General features: G+C 45.2%; 1 protein-coding gene across 1 annotated transcript in view; it reads right to left on the reverse strand.

Moving 5' to 3' along the window:
• Nucleotides 1-8893: 8893 nt before the first annotated feature.
• KIF13B (kinesin family member 13B) overlaps nucleotides 8894-24177 on the reverse strand; it is a 205660-nt gene continuing 190376 nt past the window's right edge. Inside the window, exons 39-41 of the mRNA XM_073673434.1 lie at nucleotides 19599-19664; nucleotides 14509-15484; nucleotides 8894-13865 (exon numbers count right to left, since the gene is read on the reverse strand). Of these exons, the coding sequence (XP_073529535.1) occupies nucleotides 13576-13865; nucleotides 14509-15484; nucleotides 19599-19664 (1332 nt within the window). The 3' untranslated portion in view covers nucleotides 8894-13575. The remainder of the gene's footprint in view (nucleotides 13866-14508; nucleotides 15485-19598; nucleotides 19665-24177) is intronic.

Consider the following 24177-nt stretch of genomic DNA (forward strand, 5'->3'; position numbering starts at 1 on the left):
CGACCTCCAGGATCCCTGATCTGGATCTTTTCAGGGACCCCGCAGTGTCGACCAGTCCTGTAACAACTTTACTATTCACTGACATCTTGCAGTTTCTGTAAGGGTCAGGCGAGCAGTACTTCTCATAATCCCTCTCAAAAACCAAAGATGCGTGTCTATCATACTGACACCTCATTAGCAAAGATTTCACTCTGGAGATCTCCTCGCGGCTACCTCCAGTTGAGACAAGATGCTCGAGTTTCCTCCTCAAGCCCTGATACAGGCGATACCTGTCCAGGCTCCTGAGGCTCGAGAGCTGGCGGAAGAATCTCGCCACCCTTTTCTTGAACATCTCCCACCACTCTGACTTACTACTACAAAGATCCAGTAAGGGTACCTGGCTCTGAAGAAAATCCTCAAAGGACTGTCTTATCTCCGCTTCTTCCAAGAGAGACGAATTGAGCCTCCAAAAGCCTCTTCCCATCCGGGGGGTCTCTGTAACATTCAGGGAAAACAAAATCAAACAGTGATCGGAGAACTCCACCTCAACAACAGATACTGCTGAAGAGACGGCTTTCTCCTTTAAATATAACCTGTCTTTCCTGGACCTACAGTTACCTCTATGATAGGTGAACCCCTCGTGGCCTGCGGTGTGCCGGATGTGGACATCCACCAGGCGAGCCTCACTAGCTATACTATTAAGGGCGATGATATCATAAGTCAGCTTGTCTCTGGAACCTCCTCTATCTCGGGGCCTCGTGACAGTGTTGAAGTCCCCTCCAAAAACGACCTGCGAACTCGTAAAAAGGTAGGGCTTGATCCTCATAAAGAGACACTTCCGGTCCCACTTAGATTTGGGACCATAGATGTTAATGAGCCGGAGCTCCTGTCCCTTCATGAGGACATCTAATATCAGGCACCTCCCCATTTCTAACTCAATAATCCATCTGCATTCTACCGGTGCAGTAAAAAGGACCGCCACTCCGCTATACGGCTCGGCCGCAAGAGACCAATAGGAGGGCCCGAGTCTCCACTCCCTCTTAGCTATAAACACCTCTGCCATATTTGGCAGCCTGGTCTCTTGCAAAAAGAAAATGTCAGCTTCAACCAGGCTGAGAAAATCAAAGGCCGCAAATCTAGCCATATTTGACTTAATGCTGGCGACATTAATGGACTCCAGCGTCAACGGAGTGGGTACCGCCATCATTGGTGATTGAGTTAGATGGCTTTCTTCTTCCCACTCCCCTTATCCTCCGCCTCAGAGGAGGAATCCTTCCCACTCTTTAATGACACAGAGGTGTCCATTCCCATATTTTTCTTTTTTTTGTCCTATTCTCCGGACTCTGGGTCAGTCCCTCCCCCCAAGGACCTTGCATCCTCAGGAGAAGGAGACTCGGCGCCCCCTGTATGCTCCGCCAAAGCCGAAACCTCACCCTCGGCCTCCTCCTCAGAGGAAGAGATGTTCTGAAGGGCTTGGAACCGGTTAGAAAGATCAACCAGAGGGGAGTCAGTTTTACTTTCCTTAGGTACCTTGGTCAGAGCGGGAGAAGATGTTTTATCTCCCTTCTTTCTCTTCTTTTTGGTGCCGAGCTTACGCTTGTTCTCTAGCCACCGCTTATTATCCTCATCCATACTTTCATGATGGGAGGATTCTAAGGCAGAAGCAGTTTCCTCCCTGTGGATCCTCCTGAACTCCTCATCCAACTCATCATCCCTCGGGGCCTCAGCAGCAAGACTGGCATCCAGGACAGGGGCCGCCCCAGTAGCCCGGGGCTCGCCTAGCTCCCTCTCCTGTCTGCGCTTGTCAAAATGCCTCAGCTGGGCAGGCGTCTTTTTATTGCTTTTCTTCCCTGGCCCCTCAGCTCCCCCACCCCTGCTAGTCCCCTCCCCAGTAGAATCGGCTTCACGGCTTTCTCCCACCAGGGTCTCGACTGCATTAGCAAAGGAGCGAGGACAACGGCTAAATGGGTGACCTAACTCACCACACAGGTGGCACCTAATCTCCACACAAGAGGCAGCAAGATGGCCAACACCCCAACACAACGCACATTTCTGCACAGTGCAGTTTGCACTGAAGTGTGTGGGGTCGCCGCACCTGTGGCAGAGGTTCGGTTTCCCCTGGTAGAAGGATACGATCCCTACCCAGGAAGGCAGATGATGGAATGTGGGCAACCGTACCACCAGAACGCTTAAGTTTTACCATAAACGTCCAGGCCCCTGACCAGATACCAAATTCGTTGCAGTTTTTCTTTGGCATCTCTACCACCTCTCCATACCGACCAAGCCACGTGATGTCATAACAAGAAAGCGTCTCTTTACGAGTCATCACGGTCACCTCCTTGACTTGGTTTTGCTGACATCAAACTCAGGCGTGGAATAGAGATGTATCAAGGTGTAGATGTCAATCGCCTTGAAGCCCATCCTCAGCAGGAGCTCCACAACTTTAGACCTTGGAGGACATGTATCACTGCCCCTCCACCGAAACCGGACCACATTCCTGCTTGGCCTGGCTGTTGGGAGGGACCACACTGCATCCCCCCCTTTTTGCTCTCGGAAGGCCCCAAGGCAATGCCTCTCTATCCAGAAGGATAGATCAACCTCTCGACCCTCTACCATTAGTGATCTCTCCTCCTTCTTTAGAGCCTCCAGGAGACGTCGCTGTAACATGCTGTCCCTACAGCCCAGAGACGAGGAGGATGCCCTATTTCCCCCGGAGGTGACACTGGCATAACTCTGAACAGGCGTTTCCACCACCGGGGAAGCAGGGCAACCTGACCAGTGGCTACATCAGCCCCAACAGCATCACTATTACCCACCTTCATCTCACCCTCCACCAAACCAGCAACCACACCACTAGACAGTGAACTTGCCTCACACCCACCACCACATTCATTCCTGCTGGACCAGAAACAATGGTGGATGACATTTTGACCTCAGCATCATCCGGCGCAAGGGGCTCAGTCACCTCCATAGAACTGAAGGCGACCTCACCCCTGGTCTTATGTGTGCCCTCCATGTCATTAGTCGGTAATTTCTGTTTGACATTAGGAATGATCTTTAGCTGTTGTGAGGCGTCGCTGATCTTTAGAATCAGGATCTTCTGGACCAGCAGCGCCAACACAAAATAGCACTTTCATGGGAGGACTGGAACCCTCAGCCCCGGCAGCCCCCTCACACTGCCGCCGCTCCTCAACTAAGTGATCAGCGGCAACAGCACTCAGAGGCGCCAAAGTTTCCGGAGCTGCCCCCGACACCAGGCTGCTCCCCCCTCCCACTGAGGAGCGCACCACGGCATCGTGGCCTGACCGAACGCACTGTCCAGTCTTTCGGTTGATGCACCTCCTGCTGTGTCCCCACTACTACAAGCAGAGACAGAGCTCTGCGCCTCACTACCTCGCTTTGTAATCTCCCTGCGCCTTTGCACCGGATCCACAGCAGAACCCGGGCTGAACTGGGCAACGGGGCTTATACAGCGAACTGAGCCTGCCGCCGACTCAGGGGGTACAGGGAGGGGGGCATACACGTATCTTACCGCTTCCTGCAGCTTTGGCTTGTTCTTCTTAGCCTTTTTCTGGCCTCCAGGTGCCTCTTCTGGTAGGTCGCCACCAAGAAGGAAGTTCTGGAGGCACACTGGGGACTCCAGGAGCTTTATTTACGCCATTAGTGCCCCTCCCCGGCCGCAGCTGTCACTGTCCTCCCCAGAGCCGGCAGAACTGGCACCGGATGTCAGTGTCGCCTGCCTCCTGACGAGCTTACTTGCACCTTCATACTCACGGAGGTGGATCATGACCCGGGAGGCATAGGTGGACACAGACTCCCAGGGTCTCTGCAGCCCCCAACCTTCCTCAGTGAGGTCGGCCTCACCTCTGTGAGCACTCAGCTTTCCTCTGGAAGGAGTGTCTTCATGCACGCGGTTAGGCTTTTCCTCAATGTTGGAAGCCTTGCGGCTTCTCTGGGTCTCCACAGTCCTGTGGGGAGTAGGAGCCACATAGTTGCGACTCCTAGTGGAGCGTCTCACCCCCGAGTCCACCAATGTGCAGGCCAGTTGCTGGTTTCTCCTGCTCCCCATTGGCCTGATTCGGGGAGCAGAAGCCTGGGACTTAGCTCCATTGGTTATCCCAGTAAACTCACTCCCTCCCTGGGTAGGAGAGAGAGCAGATCCCTAGGTGGAGAGGTGTTGGTTCTCACAGACCTCAGGAGCACACAGCAGGATCGGCAGCCACCACACCGAGCAACAGCTGATCAGAGCTGCACTCACTATTCTGCTGATGTAATGTATGTACACAATGACTGCATCAGCAGAATAGTGAGTGAAGCTCTGGGGTATAATACAGTAAGTAGCTCAGGATCAGAAATGTATGTACATAGTGACTGCATTACTGACCCTGTACTGATCCTGAGTTACATCCTGTATTATACTCCAGAGCTGCACTCACTATTCTGCTTGTGCAGTCACTGTGTACATACATTACATTACTGATCCTGTACTGATCCTGAGTTACAACCTGTATTATACTCCAAAGCTGCACTCACTATTCTGGTGGTGGAGTATTTGTGTACACACAAGTTGTGAAGAATATTGGAAATATAATCCCATGTCAATCATTGTATCCTACTTGGCAGAGGATTATAAAGCCCCTTCAGTGTGGATTTGTAACAGGACACTGAGCAGATGCAGGAGGAGGAGGGGGGGATTGAGAGACTAAGTGACAAATATCACACCTCCAGCCACTCAACTCAGAATAAAGGACTTGCATGCTATGTGATTCCTTCCAAGCCATGTGGGTTTCCTTTAGTGAGATAGCAATTCCATATCGAGTTATGGAAATATTATATGTCCTAGTCATACCTTAAATAGATTTTTGAAATTCCAAGGACACGGTGAATGTCTGCCTGGGTCTCGACCCAGTCTAGCACATAGGGATAGGGAGATACACAGCTATTTGGAAACCCCTAGGACCACTGTGTTTAGTGTCCACGCATACCAGGGACCCGGCTTGATCCAATAACAGAACTGGCTCTCTAGGACCGTCCATTCCAGAGTTAAGACCCATCAAAATTTCTGGAGTTTTTAGCTGCTAGAGGCCAGGGATGGAAATTTGGGTCCAGCCCAGTGGGCAGAAGGAGGATGACCCAGAGGGTTTAAAAAGCCCCTGCAGCTCTTGGTCTATTGCTTTTTCTCCGGGAAGTCGCGACGACACATTGCGTGGGAGAAGACACCCAACAGAGGGTACCACAAGCCTCCCATGTGGCAGCCCCTCCTCTGCAAGCCAGGCCTTTCATCTGACTGGTAACTGACTCTTAATGTCTGCATACTTTTGTACCACTACTATTATGTTTGCATCTCTGACCATTATATATGTATAACCCTCATGAATATAGTGTATTGTTTAGTGTGCCCTTAAGGCAATTAATTAAAAAATGTAACCTTGTGATGCTATTATCTCGATCCACACGTCCACTGTTTGGTTCAACTCACATGCTACAGGGGCTGGTTTGTGGCCCGATATAATTCCTGTTACGGACCAGGGCTTATGTCTCTACTATGTGCTCTACCAGGCTGATAAGGTTCTGTTTTACTGGGGTCAGTGAGGGGCCTCTAAGCCTGTCAGGGGTGTGAGCGAGTGTGGTGCCACATCAGTGACTGAATGGGCCACCTCTTTTCACTCCCAGTACCTTCCTGAACCCGTGAGGACGGGGTGTCTATGTAGAATTGTACCAATCTGACCTTGCGTGTCCCCGAGGGGGTGTAGAACATCACATTTTATGCAAAGTGCGGATCCGTATCACATGATCCGTCTGACATAATAGCGACGTTCGGCACGGTGGGGATCCTTCACATGTGGTGGCAGCAGTGTAATTTTGCGTGATCTCTCTGATGCCATTCATCATACAAGTACAGTGAAAAAGTTTTAGGCCGCTGTGGGAAAAAAGTGGTGCAAAGTAGAAAATGCTTTCAAAACTAAAAGCGCTCATTTATTTTGATCAATAAAATGCAAAGTGACTGGAGAAAAGAGAAATTTAACTTTTACCTTCAAAACAGCATCACTTCTTCTAAGTACTTGCACAAAGTCAGGGATTTTGTAGAATTATAGCCAGATGAATGAGTTACCAATTATTCCAAACAGGTGATCATGATCATTATTTTCATATGTAGGTTGAAACACATATGAAAATAAAAAACACATTCACAGAAACAGCTGCGTAGGAGGCTTAAAACTGTGAGAAAAAGCCAAATTCTACTACAATGGTGAGGTTGTGGAACAGTTTAATGCCAAGTGTCATGACCTACACCATGACAAGACTGAGCACAGCAACAAGACACAAGGTAGTTATACTGAATCAGCAAGGTGTCACCAAGGCAAAAATTTCAAAGCAGATGGAGGTGTCAAGATGTGTTGTTCAAGCTTTTTTCCAAGGAGCACCAAAGAAAATGGGCAACATTGCAGACCGTTGACACAATGGTTGGCTAAGAAAATAGAGTGCAGCAGATGAAAGACATTATGATTACTGCCTTCAGCAATCAGAAGATGTAATAATAATAATAATCTTTATTTTTATATAGCGATAACATATTCTGCAGCCCTTTACATACATTATCGTCCAGCAGTGCCATCAGCTCAGAACTGGCAGCAACCAGTGGGACCAGCTATATCTACTGCTCTTTGAAGTCATGGAAGAATGGGGGCCAAAAAAGTCATGACGTCGACTTGGAAGCAAGGATGAATGATTCAATTACGTGCGAAAACATTGGAACTGGGGTGCAGAAAAATAGCAACAGGTGCTCAGGACTGAAGAGTAAAATGTGAACTATTTGGCGGTATCAGAAGGATCCGCACAAGCCTCATACACAGAAGATCTGGGGTCAGTTCTCAAAGATGTTTGGAACAACCTCCTGCCGAGATCCTTCATAACTTGTGTGCAAGTGACAAGAAGTGATGAAATCAACGGGCGGTCACCAGATACTGATGACAGAGGCGACGGGCGGTCACCAGATACTGATGACAGAGGCGACGGGCGGTCACCAGATACTGATGATGGAGGCAATGGGCGGTCACCAGATACTGATGATGGAGGCAACGGGCGGTCACCAGAAACGGATGATTGAGGCGACAGGGGGGCACCAGATACGAATGATTGAGGCAAAGGGCGGTCACCAGATACCGATGGAGGCCGCAATGGGGGAGGGGGCACAAGATACTGATGGAGACAAAGGGCAGTCACCAGAAACAGGCGACGGGCTGTCAGCAGATACCGATGATGGAGGCGACGTGCAGTCACAGTCACCAGATACTGATGATGTAGACAACGAGCAGTCACCAGATACTGACGATGGAGGCGACAGGCAGTCACCAGATACTGATGATGGAGGCGACAGGGGATGGGTCACCAGATACTGATGATGGAGGCGACAGGGGATGGGTCACCAGATACTGATGATGGAGGCGACAGGGGATGGGTCACCAGATACTGATGATGGAGGCGACAGGGGATGGGTCACCAGATACTGATGATGGAGGCGACAGGGGATGGGTCACCAGATACTGATGATGGAGGTGACAGGGGATGGGTCACCAGATACTGATGGAGGTGACAGAGGGGGGGGTACCATATACTGATGGAGGCGAAGGAGGGGGGGGGGGGTCACCAGATACTGTTGATGGAGGCGACGAGGGATGGTCACCAGATACTGTTGATGAAGGTGACAAAGGTGGGGGGGTCACCAGATACTGATAATGGAGGCGACGGATGATCACCAGATACAATGGAGGCGACAGGCGGTCACCAGATACTGATGATGGAGGCGACAGGCGGTCACCAGATACTGATGATGGAGGCGATGGGCGGTGATCAGATACTGATGATGGAGGTGTGAAGAGACACTGATGGAGGCGACGGGTGGTCACCAGATACTGATGGAGGCGACGGAGGGGTGTCACCAGATACTGATGGAGGCGAAGGAGGGGGGTCACCAAATACTGATGGAGGTGAAGGAGGGGGGGGGTCACTAGAAGCTGATGGAGGCGAAGGGGGGGGGGGGGGGTGTCACCAGATACTGATGGAGGCGAAGGAGGGGGGTCACCAAATACTGATGGAGGTGAAGGAGGGGGGGGTCACCAGATACTGTTGATGGAGGCGAAAGGGGGGTGAGGTCACCAGATACTGTTGATGGAGGCTACGGGGGATGGGTCACCAGATACTGTTGATGGAGGCGACGGAGGGGTCACCAGATACTGATGATTGAGGCGACGAGGGGGGGGGGGGTCATCAGATGCTGATGATGGAGGCGACGGGGGGGGGGGGGTCATCAGATACTGATGATGGAGGTGACGGGGGGGGGGGGGGGGTCATCAAATACTGATGATGGAGGCGATGGGCGGTTACCAGATACTGATGATGGAGGCGACGGCAAGGCAGTCACCAGATACTGATGATGGAGGCGACGGGCGGTCACCAGATACTGATGATGGAGGCGACGGGCAGTCACCAGATACTGATGATGGAGGCGACGGGCAGTCACCAGATACTGATGATGGAGGCGACGGCGAGGCAGTCACCAGATACTGATGATGGAGGCGACGGCGAGGCAGTCACCAGATACTGATGATGGAGGCGACGGCGAGGCAGTCACCAGATACTGATGATGGAGGCGACGGCGAGGCAGTCACCAGATACTGATGATGGAGGCGACGGGTGGTCACCAGATATTGATGGAATTTACATTTCCCCTGCGTTTATTCACTTTGCATTTTAATTGATAAAAATAAACTATTATCACTTCTACGTATGAAGATTCTTACTTTCCAGCATTTTTCCCACACCTTCCTAAAACTTTCGCAGTGTGCTGTAAATCAATTTTATACATACAACATATAGAAAAATAATATATAAATTAACTCCATTAACAACAAAATCATGTTTAAAAAGTTTATTAATTAGACATCATTGAACATCATACAGTAGTTTAATACAATAAAATCATTTAAAAAAATATGAAATTTCATAGATGTCTCTTTGGAATTCAGCTTTTATTAAAAAAAAAAAAAATAATAATCATTAATCCTTTGTCCAATTTGATAATACAAGGGACGTCTCGGGCCCCAACACAAGTCATGCGAACATTTGTGAGAAGTGGTTTTAATCTACAGCACTAACACTAGAGAGATGAGCTGTGCCTTCCCAATCTGCAAGGGAACTACAAGTCTCAGCATATGCACTGAACATAAGTTCCATCAAGCCTTGGGATCCACAAGGAGCTCATCTCTCTCCACAGACACGACACACAAAACTTCTGAGGGCGTAATTGGATCACGGTGCTAATTATTACAGCAGCGGCTCTGGTTACAACCTTTACGGCTGAGCAGATAAGGGGCGCGGGGAGTCGGCATCTCCATCTCGAGAGAAGATTTTTAATTATGCCGGGAAAGTGATGATTCCAGGTGCAATAAATACATGTGCCAGATGCTTTATTTGCAAATTTATCAACTTAATCAAATCTAAATAAAAAAATAAGTGATTTCATTTGTGAAATAGAAAAAAAGAAAAACACACCCAAAAATAAAGGAAAAAAACAAACAAAAAAAAAAAAACAGCCCCAGTGTGGATGTAGAAAATATCAAAACTCGTGTATAAAAAAGTTTTAATTCTAGAGAAATATCTAAGAAAATGAAGGCACATTATAATTATAATTGCCAAACAGGCGCGGATGCGTACCTGGATGCCGCCGCAGGCGAGGGCTACTGTGAAAAACCGACAAAACGACGATCAAATTGATATTTTTTTTGGAATGTAGAAAGAAGGCAGCCATTAGGGGGGCGATGTCGAGTCATTGTTTGAGGGTCCGCTACTGTAGCCATCAGGGGGCTTGAACTAAAGTTTCGAGGATGGTCTATGACTGGTATCAGAAGCCAAGTATCTCACATCAAAGCATGGGCGGAGTAGTACCCCTATCCACTATTCCCTCTATGCAGGCATCAGGGTCTGGAGAAGCTCGGCTTGAAGCTTTGTGGACAGTGGCCCCTTCACAGATAGCTTTAGATGTTTAATTGAACAGCCAGGAATCTAACATTAGATGACATTTAAGCACGGGTGGAGTTATGTCCTCCCGTCTTCGCCCCTGCTCAACACACAAGTACATCCCCTGGCAGAGGTCAATGACATTTTATTTATTTATTTTTTTTAATTCTCCTATAAGATATGTGATAACTAAGAGTAACTCATGCCGATCAGATCCGTGGCAGTGGGTCGCAGGCTCCGACTAGTACTGGACGATAAAAATCTATATTTATATATGTACATAATCTCTAAAACCGCAGCAGCAGAGGGAAAAAAAAAAGGTCACTAATATTACTAATACATGAGATGTTTTGTTTTTTTGCTTGATTTTAACCGCGTATGGCTGATTAAGGTCAAGTAAAGTGCGTTAAAATATGTACAAAAGAATTTAAAAAAAAAAAAAAAAAGATGCTTCCACCAGAAAGCTTCTCAAATTCTCGCCTCTCAAATAAAAAGCAGAATTTCCTGGGGGCTCATTACCACAGGGGGATTCACCACAGCTCCGGCATCCAGCAAACATCTCAAAATTACAGTGGTCTCGAAAGAAAAAGTTGCAAAGACAATAGGGCAATTTTCAGAGAAGTTGGGTGACGGTCTTGACCACATTTTGTCCATAGAGATAAGTGGTAGGAAGACCCCCCCTCTCCGCCTACAAGACAAGGGCAAGAGCAGTTATTAGTAATACAGGGTGGGCAATGAAAATCTCCACATGCCAATATGACCGATATGACCAAGAGAGTTCTTATAATTTACAAAAAATGGGGTCTGGAAATAGAAAAAGACTTTGCTCTATAGGCGGAAAGAACTTTTGAATAAGAAGAAACCTATTCCGAAGTCCTGGACAGAAAGGCATGCGTGGTTTGTAATACATACTTGGCAAAAGACGTAATAACAAACAACTATTCTAAAAACACAACATGAAAGAGGTACTTTTTTGGGTGGGGTTCAGATTGGGTAGCGGAACACCTTTAAGAAGTCAGAGGACAGGTGGTCATTATTGGTCTGAAGCCATGTCCATCTGGAGAAGCTAGATAGTTGGAATGCTACAAGCCGAAGAGGTAGGAGGACCAACGACAGAAGGATGTCTCAAGAGACTTTTTTTTTTTTTCTAAAGCTGGATTGTTACAATCTGTAGATGACTTAAGTTTTTTAACATTTTTAGTTGAGATTTTTTTTTTTTTTTTTTTGAGACGACCGATCAACGATTGATACCCAACACGAGTAACCATATGTCTATAGCTGCTCGTTTTCAGGAGGAACTAGTGTCACCCCTTTCTACTGGTTGGCGACCATCCGTCTACACATTCGCTTCTCTCGGGAGAGAGAATACTGCCCTGTTCATAAAGTCCTGTCCTACAGTCAACGGCCTACTTGAGTTTCTTGAAAGAGTGATGGTAAGCAAAGTTTTAGAGATCGATGTGGATCCACCACCAGTCTCTACGAAATCTCAATTTTTTTTTGTAAGCTCCTATGGTCACCTCCTGAAGTAGATCACCTGTTAAGGCACAGTTGGAGGTAATATATTACAATAGACAGATGAATTTTTTTTTTAAAGTTGCTATTTTTGGCCTTTTGGATCAATCAGTTGCATACTATGAGCTTATTCCCCATCCCCCACTTTCACATTTGGTCCCGATTTTCTCCACGTCGTTCATTCCTCGATCCATATGTGTTCGTGCTCAAACAAAAAATGGATATATATATAAAAAAAAAAAATATATAAAACAGAACCCACGTTACATGCAGATACTCTGTGCTGGGGATAGTGCTATAATTGTGGTTGACTTGTGTAGTATCAAGCAGTGACTGGATAATCTGGATTACACCATTAGTGGAGAAGACGTTGGTCTTCGACAATAGTTTCTAAACTCTCCCCTGGTGTCATAACTATCGTGAAAAGTTGTGATTTCAAAACACAGATTGTGATGTGAAGGGCATAAGAAACATTAAAGGGAATGTATCATATATATGTTGAAAGTGTGAGGATCTGAGGAATCAGCAGGTTTGTTCAAAATGGCCTCCAAAGCGGAAAACGACCGGTACACAAAGGTCTACAGCAGATATGTGACGGAGGAGTACAGAGATGACCGTGGAACATGACTGTCCAGCAATATTGGGACAGAGGCGTTTCTGACTTATCACATAGTTGAGAGGCCGTGTACTCTTCAACATCAACAACCATATTTTATGTCTTTGCTCCCAAAAAGGATCAAGTCTTGCCAACAGGATGGCTCTGGTCCGAAATGGGCTTTTGTCACGACACATCGTCCTCATTCTCCAGTCAGTTGACTGTTGTAGTGGTTGTCGATAAGACGATGATTAGATTGTATTTCGCACCTCCCTCCCCCATCTTCATCCATACAATTCTATAACCCATCACCACATCCCCATCACCCATAAATAACAAATATAAGAACCTCCACCGTCCACAGAACATACTTGTGCTTTCATAGGCATCACGTAAAAAATATGCTACGCGATTGTGTTGTGCTAAAGAGGTCCTCCACCCAAATATCTGCTTAGTATGGCGGTAAGAGAAAATGTGGAATGAGCACCTCCAAGCTTCTCACTTCAAAGTGTCCATCTGGCCTTAAACTTAAAACCTGATTTATCGGAGACAGACAGACTGACAGAAATAGGTCACCAGGCCGTGGTCGTCAGGCCCTAAATGTACAGCAACAAGTCTATCCCCATTCGGTAGGGTGGTGGAACATCAGCATTTAAGCCACGTGAATTATTACTCAGATTTTTCTACATACATTTAGGTGCAAACAAAAATAGGCGAGAGTGATCTTTACATTGGTGGTAGCAGTGGGATCATGCAAAAAAAAAAAAGAAAAATCCCCTAAACTGCTCACAAAATACAAGAAACGTGCACAAGAAAATAAGAGTATACATGGAGTCTACGGGGAAGCAGTAGTGGACATTGGCCAAGGGAAAACACGTGACTGCCTGTGCTTCTCATTGCACTTTCCAAAAATTCAGCCTGGTTTGTATACATAACCCGTTATTATTCACACACGTGTAGACACAGATGTGACTGGTCCCAGACTATTTTCCCTTTCGTCAGGTTTCTGCCCGATTGCAAATGCAACAAAATGACCAAGAAGTCGTCAAAATTTGGTCTGAGAGGTCATGCAGGATCATGGAAGGAATGCCTGCTCTAAAAACATACAATATGGACATATTTACACATACACATATATACATGTAGATACACAGAGGAGTTAAGATGGTTGGAAGAAAAGATAGAGCAAGCATGGTGGAGTAAAGCATTGGGGAGGTCCTCCACACCTCATTGGTTCGGCCATGCCATCAGAAAAGAAATCTGCATAGTTCTCAATTCTGCCTCATGAGATCCTTCATTGGATCCGAGCCGAGCCTTGGTCACCGGTGTGGAGATCAAATACCGTACCAGTTCTGCCAAACCGTCACCTTCTATACAGCCGTACCGTCAGGAACAGCATGGAATTAGTAGTGAAGATGACTTCGTCACTGACAATCATTAGAGATCATGACCATCTTGTAGTGTGTTGTACATTAATTCGCCCAGGATTTCCGGTTCTCTGTCTTTTTCCGAGCATCCATCTTTATGTTTGCAGCTCTATCCGGCTTGGCCAAGGCAGTCAATGCTGCAAGGTTTCCAGCAGATCCAGACAAGCTCCCGGCTTTCCGGTCTTCTAAAGTCGTTCCTCCCTGCAAACGCAACCCGGCGCTTTTCCTCCGGGCAGCACCAGTGGCTTTCTTTACTCTGTTGGGTCTTACCAAGACACCATAACCTGGGTTGCATTTAAAGTAGTGCTTGCCACCGACGGAGCCATCATTTTTGCCTGGGGTGAAAGAAAAGAAAATAATAACTTGAGGAACAGACCCCTTGTTTAAGAACCCAAGTAAAACAAAAAAATTGCTAGAACTGGTTGGTCTTCGGGGTATGACATCAAGGTCTGGATTGAAGAATCTCATGCTGCCGCCTGAATCTATGGTACTGTCAGATACAGCCAGTACTGCCCTTGATTGTCTCCATTTGTGCTATGCACCTTGAAAGTAGAATTAGCAGGAATACTCAACAAACGCTCCATTCAAACCACCCCTTGCCATTATATTGCCGGCAATTGTCTCTAGTGATCAGTGAGGGTCTAAGTGTGGGACACCCACCTTATCAGCTATCCACTGGAGAAAGGACTAATGCTTTAGTCTGGAACACCCCTTTAGTCAGATGATGGCGCTCATAGAGAGAATTGGCCAGACTGGAATTCTCGAGACACCCAGAGAGGTAGATTAAAATTTGATTTATTGAAAAAAAACAACAAAAAAAAACAACATTTTTGCGTGTTCTCACATTATGCACCTCATTACTCATCTGTCGACGTTAGATAGAAATCCACCTAGAATCTAACTTCTACGGGACCTGGTGAGGAATGTGATCAGTTGGGGGTGTCAAAGGTCTAAGGTCCTTAGAAGAAAGTTTCTTACCTGCAGGAACATCAAGCTCCACGCCGACCCACATTCCTTCCTGAAATTCTGTGGGCCCAACGTATCTCACGATACCATTCTTATTCGTCCCGACAGTCACATATTCGCCCTCTTTCAACCAGTCTGGAACCTCCTGAGATTCTTCTGAGTCAGATGTTGCTTCCGAAGGGTCTTCACCACTTCCTACTTGGTCGTTTAACTTTTCCCGACTTTCCTTTAACTTGGTTCCTGTTCCCATCACCTTCTCCAAGCTTGGTGGTTCTACCAGTTCATCTCCGAGCATCCGTGTGAAGGACTTAAGCTCGGAAGTTTTCACCTTCTGGATTTTGAAAGGTGATGCCGCAACTTTACTTTGGACTGGGTCAGTGGTTAGAGGTGGAAAAGAAGAGTCTCTGGAGTCTCCGTGGCTTGTTGCTTGAAGCTTGTCTTGGGAAGGAACATCTTTTGAGAGGTCTACAGTTGCATGCCCTCCAGAAAAAACGTGAATGACATCTACAGTTGATGTTTTTGGATGCGGCTTGTTACCATTAGTGTTGCTAAAGCCTAGGTCCTGATATTCCTTATGATTCGAGTTTCTTGGTTTCTCCAGCTCCTTTTCAACTTCAAGTTTGTTTGAGGGCAGATGCTGATCAGACACTGCTTCTAACTTGCTCGTTTCGTCTTTCTCAGGTTCATGGGAGGTAGTTAGTGTAGCCAAGCTAATATCGGTAGCCACAGGACTTGGTGTTTGTCCTGCAGGCACTTCACTCCCTGTACTTAAAGCCTCTGATAGTGTGGCTGTGGAGACACTATGGGAGAAGTATCCACTGGAAGCTTCGCTGAGTGGGCTTGGAGGTCCTTCCTGGGACTCCTGTACTGGAGAATCGCAGATTTTGGGTTGGGAAGGCACTGCTGGTGACTTGTCACTTCTCTTATCTTGTATCGGGGAACGAGCAATCACTGGTTGCCTGATACCAGCCCATTCCTCATGGTTAACCTGGGAGGTGAGTAAAAAAAAAGTCAAAAGATCGACTTTATAAATAGTAACGTTGGTGGCATTTGGTTTCCAATAAACCAAAGAGTGCGAGTCAGCGAGTCTACACCGAGGATGACAAGTCCTACACTCTTATCAAGAAATCTTTACAGACTGATCATCTGCCCATAAAATAGATGGATGGATAGATAAAAATGAGAATGACAGCTACATAATTATCCATCACCTATCTAATATATTTCTAACACCTATGTAATTATCTAATTATTGAGCAAGCCTTCTAAATATCTATTTAACCATCAAAATATCTATCTGAAAACCTCTCTAATATCTAGCTAATTATTCATATACCCATCTATCTCATATCTCTATCACAATCGCTTATATTTTTTCTGTCATATCAAATTCAAAGCTATCCATCCATCTATCCTTCATCCATCCATCCATTTATCTTTCATTATTATTATAGCGCCATTTACTCCATGGCGCTTTACATGTGAGAAAGGGGGTATACATAGCAAAAACAATTACAATAATCTTGAACAAAACGTGACGGCGACTGGTACAGGAGGAGCGAGGACCCTGCCCGCGAGGGCTCACAGTCTACAAGGGATGGGTGAGGATACAGTAGGTGAGGGTAGAGCTGGTCATGCAGCGGTATGGTGGAGCGGTGGTTACTGCAGGTTGTAGGCTTGTCGGAAGAGGTGGGTCTTCAGGTTCCTTTTGAAGGTTTCCACGGTAGGCGAGAGTCTGATATGTTGGGGTAGAGAATTCCAGAGTAGGGGGGAAGCACGGGAGAAATCTTGTATGCGATTGTGGGAAGAGGAGATAAGAGGGGAGTAGAGAAGGAGATCTTGTGAGGATCGGAGGTTGCGTGCAGGTATGTCCTGGGAGACTAGGTCACAGATGTATGGAGGAGACAGGTTGTGGATGGCTTTGTATGCCAAAGTTAGGGTTTTGAACTGGAGTCTCTGGGCAATATGGAGCCATTGAAGGGATTGACAGAGAGGAGAGGCCGGGGAATAGCAGGGGGACAGGTGGATTAGTCAGGCAGAAGAGTTTAGGATAGATTTGAGGGGTGCGAGAGTGTTAGAAGGGAGGTCACAGAGCAGGAGGTTGCAGTAGTCGAGGCGGGAGATGATGAGGGCATGCAGTAGTGTTTTTTCAGATTCATGGTTGAGGAATGTGCGGATCCGGGAGATATTTTTGAGTTGGAGTCGGCAGGAAGTGGAAAGGGCTTGGATATGTCGTTTGAAGGAGAGGTCAGAGTCCAGGGTTACCCTGAGGCAGTGAGCTTGAGGGACTGGGGAGAGTGGACAGCCATTGACGTTGATAGATAGGTCAGTTGGGGGGGGTTGAATGAGATGGCGGAAAGATAATGAATTCTGTTTTGTACATGTTAAGTTTTAGAAATCTGGCAGAGAAGGATGAGATAGTGGACAGACATTGTGGGATTTTGGTTAATAAGGAGGTGATATCGGGTCCAGAGAGGTAGATCTGTGTGTCATCAGCATAGAGGTGATAATGAAAGCCATGAGACTAGGAGCTGTCCCAGGCCGTAGGTGGAGAAGAGTTGAGGTCCTAGAACTGAACCTTGGGGGACACCAACAGATAGGGGGTGAGATGAGGAGGTGGTGTGGGAGTGGGAGACACTGAATGTCCTGTCTGTTAGGTATGAGGAGATCCAGGATAGGGCCAAGTGTTTGATGCCAAGAGATGAGAGAGTCTGGAGTAAGAGGGAATGGTCCACTGTGTCGAAGGCAGATGACATGTCCAGGAGGAGGAGGACAGAGTAGTGTCGCTTGGATTTGGCGGTTAGTAGGTCGTTGGTGACTTTAGTCACGGCAGTCTCAGTAGAATGGTGCAGTCGGAAGCCAGATTGTAAGTGGTCGAAGAGAGAGCAGGAGGAGAGGTGGGAGGACAGTTCAGAATGGATGTATTGTTCCAGTAGTTTTGAGGCATAGGGGAGAAGTGATATGGGGCGATAGCTAGTCAGAGAGGATGGGTCAAGGGAGGGCTTTTTGAGGATGGGTGTGATTGAGGCATGTTTGAAGCATGAGGGGAAGACACCAGTTGTTAATGACAGGTTGAAGAGGTGGGCTAGGGTTGAAATGAAGATAGTGGTAAGGTTTGGGATGAGGTGGGATGGGATTGGGTCAAGTTCACAGGTGGTGAGGTGTGATTTGAAGAGTAAAGAGGAAAGTTGAACTTCCGTAATGGTGGAGAAGGTGGTTATGGAGGAGGAGGATTGAGTAGGTGTGGGGAGGGGCTGTGGGGGCTTTAGGCAAAAGCTTTGTCTGATGGTTTCAATCTTCTGCTTGAAGAATGAGGCAAAGTCATCGGCTGAAATAAGAGGAGAGGGAGGAGGCGCTGGGGGACGAAGGAGAGAATTGAAGGTGTTGAATAGCTGTTTAGGATTGTGAGACAGGGAGGATATGAGAGATGACAAGTATGTGTGTTTTGCTGCAGTGAGTGTGGACTTGAAGGTAGTGTGGGACTGTTTCAATGTGATGAGCTCATTGGAGTGGGACCTTTTCCATCTACGCTCAGCTACCCTGGAGGCCCGTAGCAGTTCTTTAGTTAGGCTGGTGTGCCAGGGTTGTCTGTTGATTGTGCGAGCTTTTGTATGTGTGAGGGGGGCGACCAAATTGAGAACTGCAGCTGTTGTGGTGTTGTATAAAGTGGCAGCAACATCTGCATCATGTAAGAACCTAATGTATGTAAGAGGGAGAAGGGATTCAGAGAGTGAGTGTAGGTCAAGGTGTTTGAGGTTTCTGCGAGCGTGTGCAAGTTTGTGGAGTGGGGATTGGTGCCCTGGAGAGGAGAGAGAAGAGAATGTGAGTAGGTTGTGGTCAGAGAGAGGGAGGGGTGAGTTAGAGAGGTTAGATAGGGAACAGAGGCGGGTGAAGATGAGGTGTGTGGCCGGTCTTCATCCATCCATCCATCCTTCACCCATCTATCCATCGATCCATCCATCCATCAATCCATCGTCTATCCAATCATCCACCCATTTTCCACCCAATGTCCATCCATCTTATATCTATCCATCTATCAGTTCAGCATTATCCATGAATAAATAGGACATTGATGTTCGCGTACAGACCCATTATGGACTTGTCGACCGCTCCAGAGTCACAGTTCTCCTAGCTTTGGTGGATTTAATAGAATGAGATAGGAAAACATCATCCTATCAGTCCTCCACCCCATCTCCACCACTAGACATAATGAGAAACTGGGAGCCCTTATAGATGTATATTGTGGCTGGCCATTGTTAGGAGGGTTTGGCTATAAAAAATCATTATGGGTCGCTTAATGTAGTACAGGTTGTGAGGTGTTAATGGTGAACAGCAGAGGACATATGCCCATCACCTTTTGCAAAAGGACAAACTCTGCACAAGGAATATTTTTTGCTCCTAATATTTACTTGAAGTCTGATTTATGGGACAGGCCGGGTCCTCTCGCTGCTCAGACGGCAGGATTTATGGCAGCTGGAGGGCTGCAGTGATCTATATGTCTCTAGCAGTTCTTTGGCTGCACTTAAGGCCGGGATAAATCATGAATTTTCAACCGGCTGCCAAAGATTTATTTTTCGCTTCCAAATTTTCTTCCCCACCGCCCTCCATTTTCCCGGGGCCTGTCAATTTACAGGTGAAGAATTTAGAGGCAGCTTCTGAGATTAAACAGACCATTTCTCAGATCTATTTCCCAGAGGCAACATGTACTAAACTTGGGTAATCAATACTGTCTGTCAGAGCGCAGAGTTATGGGGGACGCGCCAGGGAGGGGGGGGGGGGGGGCTTGACATGACCTGGAAATTCAACTGTTAGTAAAAGCTAAAACTTCATCAAAGAACAGGGGCGTCTTCATTCCCAGATACAATTACTGCCAAAATGATGGACGAGGGGGGTCACATAAGTGTTTGGGAGCGGCGGGCCCTCTGCACTACAACCCCTAGTATACTCTGGAGGAGCAGTATAGGGAAAAGCCAACCGTGTTGCATCAGACAAGCCTAGGTCTCAAATTAGTCTGTAACTCAGCCCCCTCCCCCTAAAAAAATATGTATATATTAGTAGGATTTTAGAGGACCCCCGAGAGGTGTCCTGCTGTGATCACTCACCGGCTTAGGCTTGAATGCTCCGTCATCAACACTGGCCGACTGGACCACAATCCGGGGGACGGCCTGCTAGGAAGAAAACAAATCAATATGGAGCATTAACCTACATCTGTGGGGATCTGGCTAATGTCACTGGGGGAAAAAAAACTACAACTCCCAGCATGCTCTATCAAACTCAAGGCTACGTGCAAATGGTGCTTTTTTTTTTTTGTTGGGTTTTGTTTTCTACACTGATTTGGTGCAGACAATTTGTCGCACCCTTTTTCCTGCCAACAGCAAAATTTTCTGCTGCAAATACTGAAGTGCACGTAACCTAGGGGCTCTACGTTTCTCTAGAAAGAAAGTAAGGACTGGATTGACCTCTTCCTCTAGATTTCCTTAAGGCCCTTGGAACAGTTTTTTTTTTTTTTTATTTTAAAAAGCGTAGACGCATTATTAAATAAAATATAAAACTAAAGAAAGAGCTGCAAAGAGTTACAAAAAGAAAAAAAATTACAAATAATAAAAGTTTAAATTAGAAATGTGTAATAAAAAATCTGAAATCAAAAGAAAAGAAAAAGAATAAAACAGAAAAAGAATAAAAAGAAAAAATAAAAAGAACAGAAAAGGAATAAAAAGAAACAGAAAAAGAATAAAAATAATAAACAGAAAAAGAATAAAGAGAAAGAAAGAATAAACAGAAAAAGAGAAAGAAAGAATAAACAGAAAAAGAATAAAAAGAAAGAATATAGAAAAAATGAATAAAAAACAGGAAGAAAATAAAAAGAATAAAATTAAACAGAAAAAGAAAATAAAAATAAATTGAAAAAGAATAAAAAGAAAAAGAGAATACAAATATACAGAAAAAAAGAATAAAAATAAAACCGAAAAATAATAATAGTTTCTTAAATAAGCAAATCAATTGAAAAGAATAATAACCCAGATAAAAAAAAATGCTAATCATTAAAATCACAACTTGACAGTCTAGGAGCCCATCAACTTTGGGTTCACCTTAATCATTTTTGCCGAATCTCTCCCCTGGACACAATCACAACACACACAAATGGAAAGGTAATAGGGCCGATGTATTCGGAAATGCCGGGCTCTCCATCAGTCCCGAGCATCGGCCCATATATTACATAAGCAGTGATGGCTACACTGTGGTGGAACAGGACATCACCGCTAGCTCAGCCCGAATCGCCATATATCTCATGTCGGTAGACATAATGCTCTGACAAGCGGCTCTTTACGGGTCCCTCCTGGATTGAAGCCATCAGAAAGCTGAGAAGAGCAAGGTCTATTTCCACCTGATCGCTCTATAAATAAGGTTAAGGACGTCTATTATAGGGGCTGTCAGAGGAAATGGAGGGAAAGATGCGACAGGTTACTCTTAAAGGGTTTAACCAGGAATTTGCTGGGAGAGACAGGCAAAAATGATCAGTAAAGAAAGGAAAAAAAAAAAATCTATTTTTTCGTCTTAGAATTTACCATAATTTTATGTTTTTATATATATATATATATATATATATATATATATATATATATATATATATATATATATATATATATATATATATATATATATATATATATATATATATATATTTTACATTTTTTCTTAATTGATTCGACCAGATAATAAAACATGAGCATCTTACGGTCATTAGCGGAATAATGAGAGTCTTTCCTGTACTAGGACATCATTTCTTTTCTTGTGCATTTAATCTTTACGTCTTATACACAAATTATAGAACAAACATATAAACCAGGGAAAAAAAAAAAAGGGAAACGTTGGGTTGAGTTGAGGAGTCGGTCACCTGGTTGAGGGGATTTAGGGAAAGACATTGGGTAGGTAGATTAAGGGCGAAGGGGGCATTAAGGTGAATGTTTCACATAGAAGAGGATATAGGGCTAAAGAAGGCTAGAAAAGGTTTCTGAGAAGAAGCGGACACTTGGTGGAGGACCTTTTGGAAAGAAGATAAACTTGTGGTTGGAAAGGTTTAAAAAAAAAAAAAAAAAAGGAAAGAGGCTACGAAGCGGAGGACCTTTTGGGAAAAAAGGACACTTGGTTAATGGGGTTTCCAAAAAATCAGAGGTTACTGGGCTGATGAGTCATTGGGAAGACGAGGATGCTTGGATGTAAAATTTTCCAAAAATCAGAGGACACTAGGCAGAGAAGGAGACGCTACGCCGAGGAACGAAGGCAAAACATGGTTTAAAGGGTTTCCAAGAAAAAGAGGTTGAGAGGGAGGACAAGGATGAGACTGGTGCGCTGGGCTGTGAAGGGCTGAGGAACTAAGAAGAGAAAACTTGGTTTATAGGGAATCCAAGAAAAAAAAGATTACGAGACTAAGGATCTTTTGGGAAGAAGAGGACACTCGTTTGAGACGGGTTTCGAAAAAGAAGGAGGTACTAAGGCAATGGTCTAGTTATTTAGAAAGTTTCTGAGTAAAAAAACAATAAAAGCACTGGGTCATGGTTATTTTGGGAGACAGGATGAGACATGGAAAGGTTTCCAGAGAAAAGTTTTTAGAGAAGTCACTGGGTTGACAAGGTTTCCAAAATAAAGAAGTTAATAGGCTGAAGAATTTTCAGGCAGAAGAGGTTAGTTGGTTAAAGGGAACACGTTGTCACAAAATGAATTCTTGTTTAAAGAAGTTTTTTTTATGTTAAATGTATCTTTTTTTTTTTTTTTACATTTTTATATCACGATCTGAACAAACAAAAAAAGAAAATTTTTACAATTTTCACACCGGCCAATGGGGCAATTCTAGACCCATCCGTTCCTGCAGGAAATCCACGTGGACATCAATTAGAAGCAACAGACTGACTTTTGCATTGAAGCATATAATGAGCATTTGTGAAAGGAGAGTGAGGAGGTGAGCTGTGACATCACCTATTGTGAATGGTGGATCCTGTGTTATCTACTGTATATAGCGGTGTTATCAGTCATTGTACAGGAGGAGGAGGAGGTGAGCTGTTATATCTATAGTGAATGGTGGATCCGGTGTTCTCTACTGTATATAGAGGTTATCAGTCATTGTACAGGAGGAGGAGGAGGTGAGCTGTGACATCACCTATTGTGAATGGTGGATCCTGTGCTATCTACTGTATATAGAGGTGTTATCAGTCATTGTACAGGAGGAGGTGAGCTGTGACATCACCTATAGTGAATGGTGGATCCTGTGTTCTCTACTGTATATAGAGGTGTTATCAGTCATTGTATAGGAGGAGGAGGAGGTGAGCTGTGACACCACCTATTGTGAATGGTGGATCCTGTGTTCTCTACTGTATATAGGGGTGTTATCAGTCATTGTATAGGAAGAGGTAAGCTGTGACATCTACTGTGAATGGTGGATCCTGTGTTATCAGTTGTGTATATAGAGGTGTTATCAGAAATTGTGATCCTGTCTGTAATGAGAAGTCTGACAAGTCCTCTGTGTAGAACAGGAAATAAGTGTTTTGAAAAGCCCAAGTGATCGGTGTGAAAACTGGAATATTTCTGTTTAAAAAAAAATACAAATATGAAAAATAAATAAATAAATAAATAAAATATATATATATACACACACACACAAAAATCTAGAGGGTGCTAGGCTGAAAATCTATTGAGAAGACACTTGCACATTTGGTTTACAGGGTTTCCAAGTAGATGGAAGAACTAGGAGGTGAAGGAACCTTTGGGAAGAAGAAAATGTGGCACTAGGTAGATATGGGGGGAACGATTTGCGGGACTCTGGTCCAGTGGCCAGGTCAGCGGGACACAGCAGCTAGACGGGGGAGGCCTGGCGCTCACGTTTAGCTGTCAGGTACCACTAACCTGCCTGTCGGACTGGAGTGCCGCGAACCGATCGGCTCATCTCTAGGCTGAGGACTAATTAATAAAACGACACCTAGTTAAAAAGGTTTAAAAAAAAAAAAAAAGAAAAGAGAAAACTAGGGTAACCAAATGGAAAGAGGAGAACACCTGAATGACAGGATTTCAAAACACAAGAGGCCAATTGGTGGAGGAACCCTTGGGAAGAAAATAAAAAACAAGTTACTAAGGTAAGGTAAGGATCTATAATAAAAGAAGAAAAGACTTGTAAGGTTGAGGATCTTTTAGGACAAAGAGGATACTTGATTGGTAGGGCTACAGAAGGCTGAGGATCCTTTTGGAAAAACAGGACGCTTTCGTGATGTGTTTCAGGGTAGGGACAACGTTGCCGAAGAGAGGTGGAGGATCTTATTGGGAAGAGGATGACACTTGGTTTGAAAAGTTTTGAAGAAGAAAAGGACACGGTTAAAAATGTTTCTAAAATGAGGAGCATACTAGTGAGGACACTTGGTTGAAGTTTTAGAGAAGAAAAAAAAATAGGTTTAGCACCTTCTGGGAGGGAGGCTTGGTTGGGTAGTTTTCTTGAAGAGGAGGATACCAAGCTGAGGACCTTTTGGGAAGAAGAAGACACTTGGTTGAAATAAGAAAAGACTGATTTTGGATAAAAGACAATGCATTATATGAGAAGAGTTGAGAAGTTGTGATGTTTCTAGGATAAAAATGAAAACTAACATCAAGAAATTTTTGTAACACACCAAAACTTGTTGAAGACACAAAATAGACAAG

The sequence above is a fragment of the Phyllobates terribilis genome, unplaced genomic scaffold (assembly GCF_046119375.1).
Source record: "Phyllobates terribilis strain yellow unplaced genomic scaffold, ASM4611937v1 Scaffold_3__8_contigs__length_932513732, whole genome shotgun sequence".
Classification (NCBI taxonomy): domain Eukaryota; kingdom Metazoa; phylum Chordata; class Amphibia; order Anura; family Dendrobatidae; genus Phyllobates; species Phyllobates terribilis.